The 17,379-nt window shown below is 48.3% G+C and overlaps 1 protein-coding gene across 4 annotated transcripts in view; it reads left to right on the top strand.

The window, feature by feature from the left end:
• MAP3K4 (mitogen-activated protein kinase kinase kinase 4) overlaps positions 1-17,379 on the top strand; it is a 78,610-nt gene that overhangs the window by 37,116 nt on the left and 24,115 nt on the right. For all 4 annotated transcript variants that reach the window (XM_079781247.1, XM_079781248.1, XM_079781246.1 and 1 more), the window contains exons 4-12: positions 1,081-1,323; positions 2,196-2,342; positions 6,466-6,623; positions 10,591-10,707; positions 12,289-12,388; positions 12,489-12,572; positions 13,768-14,028; positions 15,161-15,310; positions 17,170-17,331. In XM_079781247.1, the coding sequence (XP_079637373.1) occupies positions 1,081-1,323; positions 2,196-2,342; positions 6,466-6,623; positions 10,591-10,707; positions 12,289-12,388; positions 12,489-12,572; positions 13,768-14,028; positions 15,161-15,310; positions 17,170-17,331 (1,422 nt within the window). The remainder of the gene's footprint in view (positions 1-1,080; positions 1,324-2,195; positions 2,343-6,465; positions 6,624-10,590; positions 10,708-12,288; positions 12,389-12,488; positions 12,573-13,767; positions 14,029-15,160; positions 15,311-17,169; positions 17,332-17,379) is intronic.

The following is a 17,379-nucleotide window of genomic DNA, read 5'->3' as shown; positions in this document are numbered from 1 at the left end:
GAAGCAACCGGCACTGTGGTAAACTGAGCCCGCCAGGTGCTGTCATGTGGGCAATGTGGGCCCCGTGTGGACAGACCTCCCAGTATGTCAAACAGCAGAAAGATCCAGATTTTCATGTAAAATCTCCCAATTTTTAAATGCTGGCCCCTAAGTAAAAAATATTTAAAGCACTGCATGGAACAATTAGAGACAGAATACCTATTGGTGAAGTTTTAAGTTGAAGAAAAGTTGAGATTTTTCAAATTTTGATGGTTTCAGTGTTCTCAAAAGGAGAAGGCAAGGTCTTTGAATATGATTGGTCAGCATGATGTTGCCAGAGGTTTAAGAACAGGGGGAAGCTCCAAACCCCATGTTTTATGGGGGAAATACAATGGTGAGCAACATTAGGGGTCCCAGGAAACATCAAATAACAGATATTTGAATGAGACTAGCCAGGTCAATTTCATGAATTTTTCCCGATTTTTCTATCAGTGTCATTCAGTATAGCTCAGGAGGAAAAATGGAAAAAAGGATGTGTTGAATGCACTGGTTTTTATGTTTACACTAGAGGCCTGATGCACGAAGTTTGTGCAAGAGTAGGCCTTCCTTCTCCTGGCTGCTGGCACCGGCTTCCCTCTGGCTGCTGGCAGGCACCCGGGACCCGGGCTTCCCTTGCAGCCCCGGCTTCGTCCGGAAGATCGTCCAGAAGGACGTCTGGTCTAATTAGCATGAATGTTAATAATTTTCTGGTTTTTCTCAGTGTAGAGATAGTTGTGGGTAATACTATATATAACCTTAAATAAAAGTGTTCCGACCATTTTAATAAAAAAAACATGATCAAAAAGATGAACTTGATTATATTTCTATTTTATTTTTTTGACAAAAAGATTGCAATTTGCTTTTAGTTCTTGTTATGGTTTTCTAATACTTTTAGAATTTTTTGTTTCAGAAAACATTTAAGTTGAAATGTTAAATTATTCTAAAGATAACTTTTCCTGTAAAATGATGATTTTTGTAGATTTGTCAGCAAATTATAGAGAATAATAGTTTATAACTACACCCTCATGTGTGCTCTTTCACCTTTGTTGACTTTTGGTACAGTTTTCTGAGTTTCCAGATCCCATGTGGGGCTCCGATTATGTGCAGTTGTCCCGATCGCCTGCTTCTTCCGAGCAGAAGTGCAGCGCCGTGTCCTGGGCGGAGCTCGAGGCCATGGACTTACCCTCCTTTGAACCTGCCTTCCTGGTCCTCTGTCGAGTCCTCCTGAATGTCATCCACGAATGCCTGAAGTTGAGATTGGAGCAGAGACCTGCGGGAGAACCGTCTCTCTTGAGTATTAAACAGGTTTGTTTCAAAGACTGTTTAGAAATATCTAGCAATTATTATATTACTCCACAGGCTTATAATTTTTATTTTGAGGATTTTTTTCCATAATTGTTGCAAATAGTGAAAAAATGAGTATTAGTGTTTTCAAAGCTGCTCTTTTTAGGGTAATTGAAATGTTCTTTACATGCAGTCCTCAAATATAGGATTGTGGGTCAGCCTTCCTATTATTCACTTCCTTGTCTAAAAGGATATAAAAGTAGGATGATGATATGACCTATATCCTATTAATATCAGTCTTTAAATTAGATATTTTAAGTTTTTTAAATTTATTTTTTTCATTCCTTTTAAGCTACATGTAAACATCTAATTTCCTCAGGTTAATCTTGGATTTGTTTGTGTGATTATTATAGTTTTTTGATGGTGAAAGCCAGAAATCCCTGTAGGTAAATTATGCTAAGTTATTACAAAGGCCCCCAAGCTGTGTGGTAAGAACATTTGAATCTTTATTATGATTAAAAGGGATGAGATTTTTCTCTTCTATACTGTGTCTTATAATGTAAAGAAGTAGAAAACTATATCTTTCTATGAATTTTATTTTCTATGTAAATTTCTTTGTCGGAGGATATATTTTAGCAAATCAGTTTTTGTTTATGTGAGATTTTCGCTCTGCACCCATACTTTATTTTTACTACTTTGTTCTCATCCAATTGAGACTAAGGTATTATGTAAGAATCTGGAAAATATCTTCGGTTTTTCGGAGGTAAGGATTCCTTTGGTTGGGGGGCGGGGAGGGGTTGGAGTTTTTTGAGGATTTAAGTGGGAACTGTGAAAAGCGATACCTAGCCTGGTCAGGATGTGTGAGATGACGGAATCTGCGACTGTCCCCACAGCTAGTCCGAGAGTGTAAGGAGGTGCTGAAGGGCGGCCTTCTGATGAAGCAGTACTACCAGTTCATGCTGCACGGCGTCCGGCGCGGCCTGGAGAAGGCTGACTGCAACATGGACGCCTTCGAGGAGGACCTGCAGGAGATGCTGATGGTGAGGCGCGGGGGACTGTCCCCCAGGTCTGTCCGGCTGTGTGTGTGAGGGCTACTTTTTAACCGATTGTTTTATAGCCTATGCTCGTTCACTGTTTCATTGTGGCTCTATAGCAGAATGGCCCGAAATAGAATCATAGTCTGGTTGCATTTTATTGAGCCATCTGTCATCAGCTCTATCTATAATACCTCAGATGCACAAGGGATCTTGCCTGGCTCTGGGCATACAGTAACGAGGCCTACGAAACTCAGTCTGAAGAACTGGGCAAAATTGACATTCCTCCCTGAGCAGGAAGTGCTGAGATAGCCTCGTGCTGAGACGCCAGGAAGGTTACGGATGGGACACCCACACTGGACGGGCACTTCCAGGAGCGTCTTAAGTGAGGCAGCCGAGTCTTAAAGAGGAGTCAGGAGTTAAGTGAGGAACCTGGCACGTGCACGGATTACAAACAATGTGAGCAGACTTACTTGTATTTCTTTCCAAAAAGAGCCCCAGTCTCCTCACTGCATCGTACGTACCGTGCTTTCTAACCACTAGACTTTTACTTGGGTTATTTCTTCCTGCTCCAAACGTCCCTTCTCTGAGACTTATTTCAAGTTTTATTTTTTTCTAGAAAGCTTATTTGACAGTTTTAACCTTTAGTGTGCTTTATCTAAACCTTCTTTGAACTCTCAGCAGTTATAATTACAACTGTACTACTTAATACATCATGACATAGCAAGTCTCTGTTCTCAGGTTCCCCTAATTAGACTGAAAGCTTTACAAGCCACGGGCTATGCCTTGAAGTTCTTTTGTCTTCTGTAATGTCTGGTAGAGTCTTAATGTGCAGTAAATACATGTTAGATTCAATAGAGAGAGAGAGACACAGGTGATTGCATAATGTGGCAGGTTGATGAAATAATATAGAAGACAACTTCACTGGTAGGTATATTGTTTTTGCAACGCTTTCATCCTTGCTTGACACCTCACTATGCTACCTCAGGATGGCTTAGCACGCCCAGCTACCACCCCCTTTTCTAGGCTGGGAGAGAAGAGCAGGGTGGAAGGGAAAGTGTGCTCGCAGCTCAGTCCAGAGCAGGATGCTCCTGGAAGCCCTGCCCAGCAGCTGCCGCTGCGTCCGGCTGGCCAGGCTGGATACAGAGCCTCGTCCCTGCAGTGCAGGCCGGGTTTTCACACACGGAGCCGCCAGCCTCTCGAGCAGAAGGAGTGAAAGAAGACGTGACTGGGAAGCGCACTTCCCACATCTGCCGTATTATGAGAAATAATTTGATTTTAAAATTATTTCCTGATTATTTGGGAGAATACATAAAAGACCAGTATGTCTAAAATGTGGCTGTGTTTTAAAGTAATATATATTTCTTATGTCGGAAAAGTCTTGATCATTGAAAATTTATGGTATAAAGCCATAAACAAACTAATTTTTCTCTCTGTGGATGACTAAACAGAGGTTGAAAAAGAGAAAATGTGCTTTGCTTTGCCTAGGATTTAGTTTGAGCTTTGCTACTAATTATCTGTGTAAGGCATAATTTCCCTTAGTTTCTCTCCATCATCTCACAGATGAAGAACTAGCAATTACCATGTTTTTAAAATTGTGCCCCAGAGTGTGCTAGATGGTAAGTGCAGGGGCATGTTTTCAGAACTGGGGAAGCCCAAACAAAACCAGTGTTTTTATTAGGAAGGAAGGAGAGAATGAATGGCCTTTGGATTGGTGTCAGATTATGTTTACTGCATTACCCTTCTCTTGAAACTCACCAAAAACAGCAAAAGGAAGGAAGAGTAAAGAAAAACATTTCATGTTCAGTAAAGGAGGATATTGATCACAATATTGACCCCCCCCCCCAAAAAAAAAAAAGACTATTACAATTATTTACTTGAACATTTAGACTAAAATGAGGGTGACTAGATATGGAGGGCCCATCCATTGATTAACTAGCGTTGTCATATGTAGGGGTGTGAACAGTCAGGAGAGAAGCAGGGAGGTCCTGTTGTAGATGACATTTCTGCATGACAGAAGACTAGAGAGGGACACTTCTGTTGTCTGCAACTCACGCTCTGAGCAGGAAGACTGCTGAATGAGAGCTAGGTGGCAGGGTGAGGGGCAGCAGTGATTGGCAAGAGATGATGTAGAACAGATGTGACTTAGAGGTCTGCTCTGTGCTACCTCATCCCTCTGACTTGAAAACCGAGGGATGGTGCGTGCAGGTCCAAGGAAATGACTTGGTGTTTGAGGCAGCAAATCCATGTTGAAGCTGTGGACATTCTAACTCATTTCCCTGGTTTTAGAAATCATCACGACAATAAACATAATGTATGGTGTAGGAACATATGATAGATTTAAGGAACCACGTCAAAAGAATTTAAAAGGTGTGATATTTGCCCGGCTGGTTTGGCTCAGTGGTTGTGTGTCCACCTATTAACCAGGAGGTCACAGTTCGAATCCCAGTCAGGGCACATGTCCAGATTGCGGGCTCGATCACCAGAGGGGGACGTGAAGGAGACACCCAATCAGTGATTCGCTCTCATCATTGATGTTTCTGTCTCCCTGTCCCTCTCCCTTCCTCTCTGAAATCAATAGAAGTATATTTAAAAAAGAAAAAGAAAAAGATGTGATATTTGATAACATGGTGTGATATTTTTAGAAGACAAGGGAGGGCCAGACACTCACAATTGTGTTCCCATAGAGTAGTGACATTCAACCTTTTCCATCTCATGGCACATAAACTAATTACTAAAATTCTACGGCACACCAAAGGCTATGTTTTATTTTTTGCCGATCTAACAAAAAAATAATAGGTATAATTTTGATTCATTCACACTGGGTGGCTATTGTTGTGTTGGCTGTTGTCATTTTTTTTTTTTTTTGACAGTCTTAAGGGAAAATAGGTTGGTGCCCCTGACTTAACAATCAGGTATTGCATGTTTAAAAATTCCCGTGGCCGACGGTTGGCAATCACTGTTCTGGAGAATAAAGGGCAGGCAAAGGAGCAGAGCGGGAGCTCCTGGAGCTGCTCACTTGCCTTGTTCATCTGGGTAGGACGGTGGTAGACCCGTGCTTGCAGGTTCCACACACAGCTGGGCCCAGGACTGGAGACAGATGTCGCACAGCGTGGACGGAGGAGGGCCCAGAGCACCCAAGACACAACAGAAGACACTTCTCTTGAAATAAAGACAAGACCTGAAACTTGCCTACTGGAAGTTGTTAAGGTCTCAGAAAACATCCGCTCCAATGAACCGAAGGCATAACCTGATGAAAATACAGGAATCCAGGACTAGAGGAGGCATCCTGTAAACATCCAGCAAAGACAGTAGTCACCAGGGCGGGGAGGGGGTGACAGCCGGGTTGGGCTGGCATCAGATTTCTTCATCCTGGTAACAGCGCTAGAGGCAGTGCATGGTGGCGAAAAGTTCTGAGGGAGGGAATGTGTGACCCAGATATTTTCTACGCAGTCAACTTACCCTTTCATAAAAGGATCAGTAGGCGGTGATAGTTTTTTTGGTAATATACAATTGTGAACCCATCTTGAGAAAAACTACTTGATAGTAAAACCCTCCTAAGCAACAGGTAAGTCAAAATAAGAATTTAGGGATGAGAAAGCTTAATAGGACTTACGGTGGACATTAACCCCACTTCAGAAAAATTGGGTATTTTAGTTACAGATCATAATTTATGTCATAAACCTTGAAAAATTATAGCACAAAAACCTGGATATTGGGAAGGGATGGTGAGAAGTGTGCTCATTTCCTCTCAACACGTAAGCTACTGTCGAAAGTTAAACAAGTAAAGATCCCAGCCTCTTAAAGGAGTAATGTCTGCAATATATTAGTGATAAAATTTCTGGTTGCTATTCTTAATTTTTTAAACTTGATGGTACTTTTTTCTGCATTGTGAACATTTTAGTCATTTTCTCAGTAATTGGAAGGGATTGTGAGGACTTTGTTAAGCTGCGAGGGGCTGAGCTGCACAATTTAAGAACAGCCCTCACTGAGCCTCTGGTAGCAGTGCCCGTGCCCAGCGGCCCTCTCCACCTGGCTTTCTGACGCATGGCTTTCATGTTGACAGTTGAACTTTGTGAGTTGCCAAAGTTGTTCTCAAATACCACCCTTTACATTTTTCTGTTTTAAGGTATATTTTGATTACATGAGAAGCTGGATCCAAATGCTACAGCAGTTACCTCAAGCATCGCACAGTTTAAAAAATCTGTTAGAAGAAGAATGGAATTTCACCAAAGAAATAACCCATTACATCCGGGGAGGAGAGGCCCAGGCCGGGAAACTTTTCTGGTAGGAACCCCGTGCTCCCGAGGGCACCTGTCTGCCTTCCTCCCGCCCGCTCCAGCCTGCTGACCAGTTCCCTTCTGTGCCCCTGAGCGCTGAGTCCTGTGGAAATGGCAGTCCTGTGCGCCCCTCTCCCCGGCTTGTTAGCCCTGAAGCAGTGGTTCTCACCACGGTGCTTGCCCGTCCCCACCCCCGCCCCTCGGGGTCAGTTGGCAATGTCTGGAAGCAGCTTTGATTGTAGGACGGGAGGTTCCACTGACATCTAGTGAACAGAGGCCCGGGACACTGCCAGGCATCCTGCAGTGACACGACGGCCCCCAGAACAAAAGTTATCCTCCCCGAGTGTCAGTCTTGCGGTGGAGAAGTCCTGCCTCAGGTTCACGTGACCAGGAGCAGAATCTCAGCCTCTGAGGGCGGACTGGGCCTGTGGGCCCGTGTGCCTGTGGGCCCCTGTGCCGGTGGGCCCGTGCACCTGTGGGCCTGTGGGCCCCTGTGCCGGTGGGCCCGTGCACCTGTGGGCCTGTGGGCCCGTGTTCCTGTGGGCCCCTGTGCCTGTGGGCCCCTGTGCCGGTGGGCCCGTGCACCTGTGGGCCTGTGGGCCCGTGCGCCTGTGGGCCCCTGTGCCTGTGGGCCCCTGCGCCTGTGGGCCCCTGTGCCTGTGGGCCCCTGCGCCTGTGGGCCCCTGCGCCCGTGAGCCCGTGCGCCCGTGGGCCCGTGCGCCCGTGCACCTGTGGGCCTGTGTGCCTGTGCATCCGTGCACCTGTGGGGCTGTGTGCCTGTGCATCCGTGCACCTGTGGGCCTGTGGGCCTGTGCATCCGTGCACCTGTGGGCCTGTGAGCCTGTGTGCCTGTGCATCCGTGCACCTGTGGGCCTGTGAGCCTGTGCATCCGTGCACCTGTGGGCCTGTGTGCCTGTGTGCCTGTGCATCCGTGCATCCGTGCACCTGTGCGCCTGTGTGCCTGTGCATCCGTGCACCTGTGCGCCTGTGTGCCTGTGCATCCGTGCACCTGTGCGCCTGTGTGCCTGTGCATCCGTGCACCTGTGCGCCTGTGTGCCTGTGCATCCGTGCACCTGTGCGCCTGTGTGCCTGTGCATCCGTGCACCTGTGCGCCTGTGCGCCTGTGTGCCTGTGCATCCGTGCACCTGTGCGCCTGTGTGCCTGTGCATCCGTGCACCTGTGCACCTGTGTGCCTGTGCATCCGTGCACCTGTGGGCCTGTGCATCCGTGCACCTGTGTGCCTGTGCATCCGTGCACCTGTGCGCCTGTGGGCCTGTGCATCCGTGCACCTGTGCGCCTGTGGGCCTGTGCATCCGTGCACCTGTGGGCCTGTGCATCCGTGCACCTGTGCCAGCAGTCCTCGGGACGCTTGACCGAGGAAGGACGGACCTTCCAGCGCTCCTTTGGGACTATCACGCTGATGGCAGAACCTCTGCAGAAAGATTGGAGGGTTAGAAATGCAGACAGGAAACCATCGGTGGGGAGTTTGTTGTAGAAAGTGAATGTGTCTTGAGTGCAGGTACCTGATGAGGATTCAGCACATGAGTGGCCTGTGCTCACAAACTGAGGTTCAGCCCTCCGCTGGGCTCCAGGCTGCTGCTGTCGGCTGCTACCTCGCTCAGCTCTCAGCAGCCGTGTCACTCCTGTCTCCTACCGAGGGCCTTTACACCAGCTCCTGTGCCTTCCCTCCTGTGCAGTCTTCAGGACCTCAGCTTTCCCACGGAGCAGTCTTCTGACCTCGAAGGTCATCGTTCGCAGCCCCACCGCCTCTGTCTGTGCTCAGTATCTCGGAATCTTGTACTCACGCCTCTCCCCTAACCTTCCCTTTGTATCTCCCCTAACCTCTGTATTGTGTGTGAGCAGTGAGCGCGCTCCGTCTCAGAGCTCTCCAGTCCCTCAGCCACGGGCCCCTCTGAAGGGTACAGATGGGCCCCTCCTGTGCAGATGGGCTCCCCCAGGCAGCCTAAGGGTACACTCCCTGCCATTGTCACCGTCTCGCCGTCCTTCCGCCCTCCTATCATTGCTTCTGTTTGCGTTCTGTTTCCAGGCTGTCGAGCTCAGCTGAAGAAGTGTTTTGAAAGGGTTACTGTTGCGTGTCACTGCCAGTCCGTGCTGATTTCCCTGTGTGCGCCCTCATTCTCCTGCAGTGCTTTGTCTTCATCTTTCACTTGACCTTGAAGCTGCAGCACAGCTCTGGCCTTGCGCTCACGGTGTGCATCCTGAGAAACTCTGGGCCCCGCATTGCCCTGTGGGCCCGCCCCTCGGACTGTCGTGATCCTGGTTCTGATGCATCTCTGTGTTAGCACCAATCTGCTTCATGTGCTGGGTCCCCGAGCCCAGCTAGGGTGCCTCAGCCCTGACTTCTGTCACCTCTCACATGCCACCTCATCCGCGTGGCCGCCCCGCAGGAGAGGCCCAGACCCTACCCTGCTCACGGCTCCCCGGTTCCGCTCAGCTTTCGTGTCTGATGTTTCCTATTGCATTGTTGCCGCAGCTCGGAGCTCTCTAGTCTCTGCTGCCCCCCTTCACCCCTTGTAGTTTACCCTCAGCGCCATAGCCAGAGCGCCCTTGTCGAATGTGCATCCGTCCATTTTCTCCGACGGCTCCCCTTCTTACTCAGTAACAGGGAGAGCAAGTGCTTCCAGTGGCCAGTGAGGCCTGCACCGCCTCACTTTCCATTCCGTCTCCTCCTGTCTGGGCTCACTGGGCAGCGCAGTGGCTTCCTCCTGCCTCGCTCAGGCTGTGCAGGCTCCACGTCCCGCCTCAGCTCTCTCCCCTGCCGTCCCTCTGCTGGGACTGCTCTTCCCCAGCCATTTTCAAGATTCACGTGTCTTCTTCCTTTACGTCTTTGTCCAGATTTAAAGTTGGAATTCCTATCCGCAAGTCCTCCTTAGCTTCCTTTCCTGTTGTACTTCTCGCCATATGACACTGACCTATATGCGATGTAGTTTTCTTTTTGTTCTGATTCGGTGGAGGGATAGGACCTGTTTTGGTCACCGCTGTGTAGTGTAGAGCAGATACTCAGTATTTGTTGACTAAGTCCGTCCTGGGCCTCCTTGTACACTATGTGCACAGCCACCCTCAGTCCTCCACACGCAGGCCTTCCGCTTTCCTGTCCTATTCCCCCGTCCAGCTCCTTTCAGATGGACGATTCATCCACAGCCGTGCCTCCTGCTTTACACGTCTTTATGCTGTTTGATCGTGTTTCTTCTTCTTCCTGGACACCACCAGAACCCCCCTCCCCCTGTCATTCTGCTTGTTATAACCCGCATTGCCCACAAGGCCCCCGGAAACCTCACCTCCCACCGGGTTTGACCTTTCTCCTCTGACAGCTCCCCCACCCGACTGTCTGCCACCTCTGGTGCTGGCCGTGCCCCGGCCTGCTTTCTTCACCGGGTCGTAAGCCTCTTTCCTTGAGTATCATAGCAGTCAGGCTGCTCTTGAACTTGTACTGCACTCAGATTTATGTCTGTACTTGCATTTGCCTTTTAACCCTAGTATTTAGATTTCATACTCAGAGAGAACCATCAGCTATATATACTAGCTTATGATTAATAACCACGAAAAGCTAATTGTGAGGGAAAACTTAAAAAACAGTTGCATTTAAGGAATTCACTTTATTGCCTTATATTATCATTTAGTTTGTTAAGCTTTTTAAAAAACCTTGTCATAGATATATATTTAAGGCCATTTTATATCATTTTGAACATTTGTTTGAGGAAAATAACATCTGTGAATGATTACATAGCTACTGTGTAATTATACTTGCATTTATACTTGGTAATAGAACAAAGGTAGATACCTGCCATAGTCAGTTTCCACCTTTTCACATTAATCATGATTTTATATTGAAAAACTCTCAGTCATTTCTTAAAGGGTTGAAACACTATTGGACCTTTCAGGTCCTCATTTGAGAGCTGTAGTACAGTGAGCACGCCCTTTCCCCAGCTCACTCTTGTTGCTCTTCGTCCCAGCGACATCGCAGGGATGCTGCTGAAATCCACGGGGAGCTTCCTGGAGGTGGGCCTGCAGGAGAGCTGTGCCGAGTTCTGGACCAGCGCCGATGACAGCAGTGCCTCGGATGAGATCAGGTGAGGAACCTGAAATCAGCTCACTCACACCAAATGGTTTGGCACTTTCTGAACTTGGGGAGCAGACCTGGAGGGATTTACTTCCATGCTGTCTTTCCATGTGGTCTCTAGTTATGATTCTGTGACATTTCCTTGGGAAGTGAATTCATGTAGCCTGGTAAAATGGTGTCCTTGGGGAAAGGAACAGGTAGTTTCAGTGGGCGAAAATGAGTAGAGCAGAATCACCCCGTGTTCTGGAATGTCCTCAACTAAGTGAGGGTGCCCTTGTGGCAGTCCTTTAGCACCTTTCCTTGCCACTTGCTACTTTGGTATTGTTTTTATGCTCAGCGTATCCCTTCTGTTGAACTTGAAGTGCGTGGAACCGTGGCTTACTCACCGGTTGCATTTCCTCCAGTTCCGTGCAGATGGTATTTAGCTGAATCATGTAAAATGGCTGTTTTATGGCCTATACATCAGTCATGTAGCTATTGTGCAGCCAGCGATCAGTCAGCGGTGCAGTGGGACACGCCCTCCGGCAGTGCTCGGGCTGAGCTGGCTTCTGTCGAGCTGAACTGTGCGCTCCCCATCCGGAGTTGATGCAAAACACAGTTTGGATTTCAGAGCCCTGGGATGTCCTTATGCCACAGATACACACACAGTTACCACGTGGATTCTCACGGGAGGCCTGTCGAGTGGCTGAAGTGGGATGAAGCCATTCGTAGGGCTTACAGTTTTGAGAGCTCATAGGGAGGATTAAAACAAAAATGGGAACTCAAGAACTAAGGTGGTGAGCTGGTGCAGAGAATGGCTCTCTGATGGTTTTTAGGGGTGCATCCGAAACATGGTTCATGTGCAGTGGGCGCTGGGGCTGGCTTGTCCTGGGTCACAGAGCCGATGGCAGTAGACGGTGCACTTCTCTTCCCAGTCACCGCCCAGCACCGTGGGGCTGGCAGCCTGAACTCGGCTGTGGTGGGGGTCTTGGTCCGTACCCAGGAACATTGACAAACACCACCTAAGACAGTGTTTTGGGTGAAGCCAGTTGTTAAACATTTACTGGCTTACCTCTGGATATGTGCCTTTTTTGTGTGCTTTTTTTAATCCTTACCCAAGGCTATGGGTTTTATTGATTTTGAGAGAGAGAGAGACACACACACACAGACATGGGGGAGGACATCGATGTGAGAGAGAAACATCAATCCGTTTGCTTCCTGTATGCGCCCCAACCAGGGATCGAACCCTTCCCTTGACCTTTCAGTGTATGGGACAGTGCTCCAAGCAACTGACCCACCCGGCCAGGGCTGGATATATGCTTTTTAGTTAGATTATGAGCTGGTAGTTAAGACCTTGTCTCAAACTCTAGGAAATTATTGTGATGAAATCTTTAGAAAGTTGAGCTTACTGTTGTTTGAAGGTGATGGAGTATCCCTACTTACGTAAAGAACAGAGCTTTTGGAAAACTGGGGAAAGCTCCTGGATATCTGGACTACGTTTCCGTTTAAAACCTTCAGTCGTATTAATGTGGTCTGGAATTTGCTTCATCTTTCTTTCTCTTCATATCCCCGGCTGTATCTCCTGTACCCTCCCTGTCTCCCTCCCCTGCAGGCGGTCTGTTGTGGAGATCAGCCGGGCCCTGAAGGAGCTCTTCCACGAGGCTCGGGAGCGAGCCTCCAAGGCACTCGGCTTTGCTAAAATGCTGAGAAAGGTGAGTTTGCGGTCCCGGCCAGTTACTATTACTTCCTCATGTTTTTTCTTATTTTTAAAAAGCCAGCTCTAAAGAAGTGTCGTTGTGTCTATGACCCTAGGACCTGGAAATAGCTGCCGAGTTCGTCCTTTCAGCCCCTGTTAGAGACCTTCTGGAGGTCCTGAAATCAAAGCAGTACGTCAAGGTAAGTAGTCACGTGTTACATGTCAAAGTAAGTAGTCATGTGTTATTAGTCACATTAAGTATTCCCATGGTATTATGTCAAAGTAAGTCTTCTCATGGTGTAATTGAAATGTTTGTCTTCCTTACTTTACTCCAAAACAGGAAAGCTTTTCTTAAAGGTCCAGAGAGTAAAAATTTTAGGCTTTGCTGGCCCCATGTTGACCCCAGTTATAGGACTATTCCATAGTCTCCCCCAAATCACGTTTTTCATACTTGACTTATTGACTTGTCTTACAGATAAAATAATTAAATACTCAGCATATTTATTTTATTAAATTAGTTACACATACGTGTTTATGTTGAATTTAAATTAGTAGTTTGTTTTTTTACCCTCACAATTCAGACTTTCTACACAAATCTTCGACATCCTGGACATCACTAGAGCCTCTTTTTGAGTTTCCATCTTTGAGCTCTGACATTTGGAATCTGTGTATGATGTTGTTACTGGAAACTTTGTCCCACCCACGTTTATGTGACTTGTACGGCACAGTCACGTGTGTGTCCCTTGTTAAAATGACCTTGAAAAGGCTGTTCAGGATCCCCTCCCCCGGAGTCACTGTGAGCCGCACTGACGCTCGTACCTTTTCACTGAGTCGGGACGTCCCGTGTCAGACGTCATCCCGCACAGACGCAGGCTTCTTCGCCGCCCGCCCGCCTGCCCGCTGCGGGCTTTGCTGTCTGGGAGCGGCTTTGCTTAAGAATGGCGTCCCAGACCAGCACTGGCTGAGGCTGTCTCAGGCTGACCTTCCTCCTGAGGAGTCTTGGCTTTGCTGTGGAAACGAAGAAGGTAGCGGCTGCCCTGTAAGTGGACACAGTGTGAGGATTCTCCGCCAGTTAGTCACGGCCCCCATCCCTGACCGGAACCACTTGTCCCCTGATCGCCCTGGCTCATGCCTTTCCCACATTGCCTTCCTCAAACCTGCTTGTCTTTTTCTAGGTTTTTTTTTAAGTAACATTTTCATTTATGGCATTTCTTAATTCAAGATTTTTCTTTAAATGGCTAAAATTTAACTTTATTTTTAGAGCTTTATTGAGGTATAATTGGCATAGAAAAACTGCACCTGACTAGTGTATACGCTATGGTGAGTTTGGACATACGGGCACTGCAGCCATCACCCCAGTCAAGGTAATCAGGCTGCGGATGGTTTCTGTTCCAGGTACAGATTCCTGGCTTAGAAAACTTGCAGGTGTTTGTCCCAGACACTCTCGCCGAAGAGAAGAGTATTATCCTGGCGTTACTCAACGCCGCCGCAGGAAAGGACTGCTCAAAGGACTGCGAGTACGTGCTGCTGATCGACGCCTATCTCCTCCTCACCAAGCACAGCGACCTCGCGGGCGACAGCTGGGCCACGTGGGAGGCGCAGCCTGTGAAAATCGTGCCTCAGGTGGAGACTGTGGAGACCCTGAGAAGCATGCAGGTATGCCCCTCCTTAGATAATTTTGTAGCATTGCTGGTACTGAAACATTCCATCAAAATCTATAGGCATGTTAAATTACACTGGAATACTTGAAATACTTTATTTATATCTTTTCTGTTTCAGCCAGGTCATTAGCTCTATATAGCCATGATCTACAAGGAATTACCTTACGCATTGAATTTGTAGCTCCAGAAATGCAAGTTCTCCGGGACCTCTGGTTTGCTGGCTGCTTGGTTTTCACTTTTGTAGTGCAGGCTGTCGCCTGCCTACCTAGCAGGGACCCCGTAGTCTATACAGCGCGTTCACTGAAACCATAGACGCTTCCTCGTGCTCTCCGTATTCAGTGAGGGGCAGTGGTGGCGAGTGTCCTGTGCTCCTGGAACCCAGCCTGCGCAGAGCTGAGTCCCGGCCTCCTGTCCCGTGACTGCAGATGGGTTCTTCCTCTGCGCTCCCTGTCTCAGGGGATGGTGCTCCGTCCGCTCAGTTGTGGGAACCAGAGTGGGGCAGTTACCATGAGTCCAGCAGCCCTAGTGAGCCCATCAGTGCCTTGCCTCCGCATGCCGCCGTTCCCATGGTCGGGCCTCCTCCTCTCTTTCCTGGACCCTGGCAGTACACCCAGCCTTCCTTCAGCTTCTCTGCTGCAGCCCTCTCCTTCTCTCCCTACACTGCTGCATCTGTTTGCTTTGGTACTTCCAGAATGATCATTCTAATACATACATCTGATCACATCACAGATCTACTCGAACTACTTAAAAAATAAAGATAATAAAGTCTGATTTTTCACTGTTTCATACAAGGCCCCAGCCAATCCCACTTTTATTCTGTGTCTTCCACCTACCGTGCTCCTCCTACACACACGCACACGCACATGCACACGGCACCAAGGGTGTGGAGTTACCTGGAGTTCTAGGGTATTTCCGAGACATCATGTGACACCGGCTCAAGGTCCTAGCCATCGGCGCCCACTGCAGCCCTTGCTTTGGGAGCAGCTTTGCTGGACAGCAGCTTCCTCAGCAGATGGCTGCCGGCCCGGTAACCCTGAGGTTGGCACTGATTCCCGACGGGGTTGAACTAGAATGGGGAGGCAGGTAGTGGGCCTGCTCGTCAGCCCTGTGCGTGCTTTTCCTCGCAGGTGGATAACCTCTTGCTGGTGGTCATGCAGTCTGCACACCTCCTCATCCAGAGGAAAGCTTTCCAGCAGTCCATCGAGGGGCTCCTGACGCTGCGGCAGGAGCAGACGTCCAGCCAGCCCATCATCGCCAAGGCTCTGCAGCAGCTCAAGGTACTCCCGTCAGCGCGGCCTTCGCTGGTTTATGCACGTTTGGATGTCACTCTGCGGCACAAGGGCGTATCATGTAATATTATCCAGTTGTCCTCCCATTCCCCTCTGCCCCGTCCACACTTCCCCACGGCTAAGCCAAAGAGCTTCTGGATCTTCCCTGGAACTGTAGAAGGGATGGAAATATGAACAGTCACATGACTCATATGGTCACGTGGTTGATTAGTAGCAAAGGTGATACTGGAATTTAGGTCTCTTCATTCCTAGCCCAACGTTTTTGTTCCTTAGCAGCACTTACTGGAGGTACTCCAGGTCAGTAATGTATAGTCTAAAAGATTTGCTGACCTCATTTAACAGATAGGTCAGCCAAGATGACTAGACAGCGCCAGTGTGGACGGCACATAGGCCTCAAGAGTTCACGGCCAGCCAGAGCCGGCCTTCTCGTCTCTTACTTCCTGTTTTCACCATTTTCTCTGTCGTACTCCATTTATCATCCTGGTCTTGTCCACACGTCTCCCCAGGCCACCAGCTCTGTCCTCAGTAGGGTGAGGCTTGGCTTCTGGAAGAAGCGGCACGGAGATGACAAGGAGTTGGATAAGCATGCGTTTCTCTCCAGCCCGCCTGATCCATCCTCACTCCTCTGTGAACACCCCTTCAGACTGTCACCCCACTAATGCCAGGGCAGGGGCTTTGTCTGTTCCTGTAGTTTGAGTCAGGGAGCGTGTAAACCTACACGGGACACTAATGACTCCGGAGCTGAAGGAACGCGTAGCCTAAGGACTGAGCTGTCACGCTGACCACAGAGGAGGGGGTGTCAGAGGCTCCTCGTAGCGTCTGAGAAGAGCCGCACGGAGGCCTTTCGGCTTGGGGGGTTCAGAAACTGCGCATTGAGAGGGCTCACAAAGGGAGCGTGCGGGCACTGGTGTCTGTGGGTCAGGCTGCGGGGTGCTCACTGGATGTCAGAGTCGGGTGTGGTCTGCTCGGCTGGCTCCTAGTGCGTGCAGCGGGAGGCACTGGGAGCTGAGGCTGGGCAGGGCAGGCTGGGGAGAGCCTCGGTTTTGTTTTCTAAGCCTCAGGGAGTTGTTGAGGATTTAGGAGGAGAGGTTGAGACAGTGGCTAAGGGGATGGTCTGGAGACCATGTGCACATAGGGGTGTGTTTTTAAAGGTGAGTGGAAAGGGAGTTCAGTTTGGAGCACTATTGTCGTGTTGCTTAGCGAGACAACAAGGCCTGAACTGTTGATGTCCTGGGCCTGTAATTTTTGTTTGGGGAGCTCTCCTGTGCTCTGTGGGATGTTTAGCAGTATCCCTGACCTCTACCCAATTGATGCCAGTAGATTTTACTCCCCCTCCAGTTGTGACAACCAAAAATACCTCTAGCCGTTGCCAGTGTCTCATGGGAGGTGGGGGTAAAATCTAGTTGAAAACCCTGAATTATAGTGGCAGGGGGATGAGAAGGATGGTATGACTTGGTAACATTGTGGAGGTCATTTAGAAATACACTGGGAGTTCACTCTGGAATTTGAGCAACCACCCAGGGGAAAACAACTGGTGGTTGACATGTAAAAATATTGATTTTATAAGCATCTATTTCGAGATCACATTGTCATTAGACGTTACCATTTTAAATGGGTATGTCCCTCTTACATTTCGTAAGATATTGAAGAACGCTTAATACTGATAAAAATGAAAATCATGTAATTTCCTCTATTTTTGGTCATTCCTTTTGACTAACCAAAAAAATGTAGCCGAGAAATATTGCACTGGTTTATGTCTGTGATGATGAAAGAAATCTTCCCCTAAAATACATAAATATTGTGTGATTTGCTTCTTTTTGGATTAATTATGGTTTGGGACTCTTTAGAATGATGCATTAGAGCTTTGCAACAGAATAAGTGATGCCATTGACCGAGTGGACCACATGTTCACTTCAGAATTTGATGCTGAAGTCGATGAATCGGAATCTGTCACGCTGCAGCAGTACCACCGAGAGGCCATGATTCAGGGCTACAATTTTGGGTTCGAGGTAGGTACAGAGAAAAAACAGTGCAACTCAGCAATTGCTTTGTAACTT

The sequence above is a fragment of the Cnephaeus nilssonii genome, assembly GCF_951640355.1.
Source record: "Cnephaeus nilssonii genome assembly, chromosome: 9".
Lineage (NCBI taxonomy): Eukaryota > Metazoa > Chordata > Mammalia > Chiroptera > Vespertilionidae > Cnephaeus > Cnephaeus nilssonii.
The sequence above is the reverse complement of the archived record's forward strand: the minus strand, read 5'-3'. Positions and strand labels throughout refer to the sequence as shown.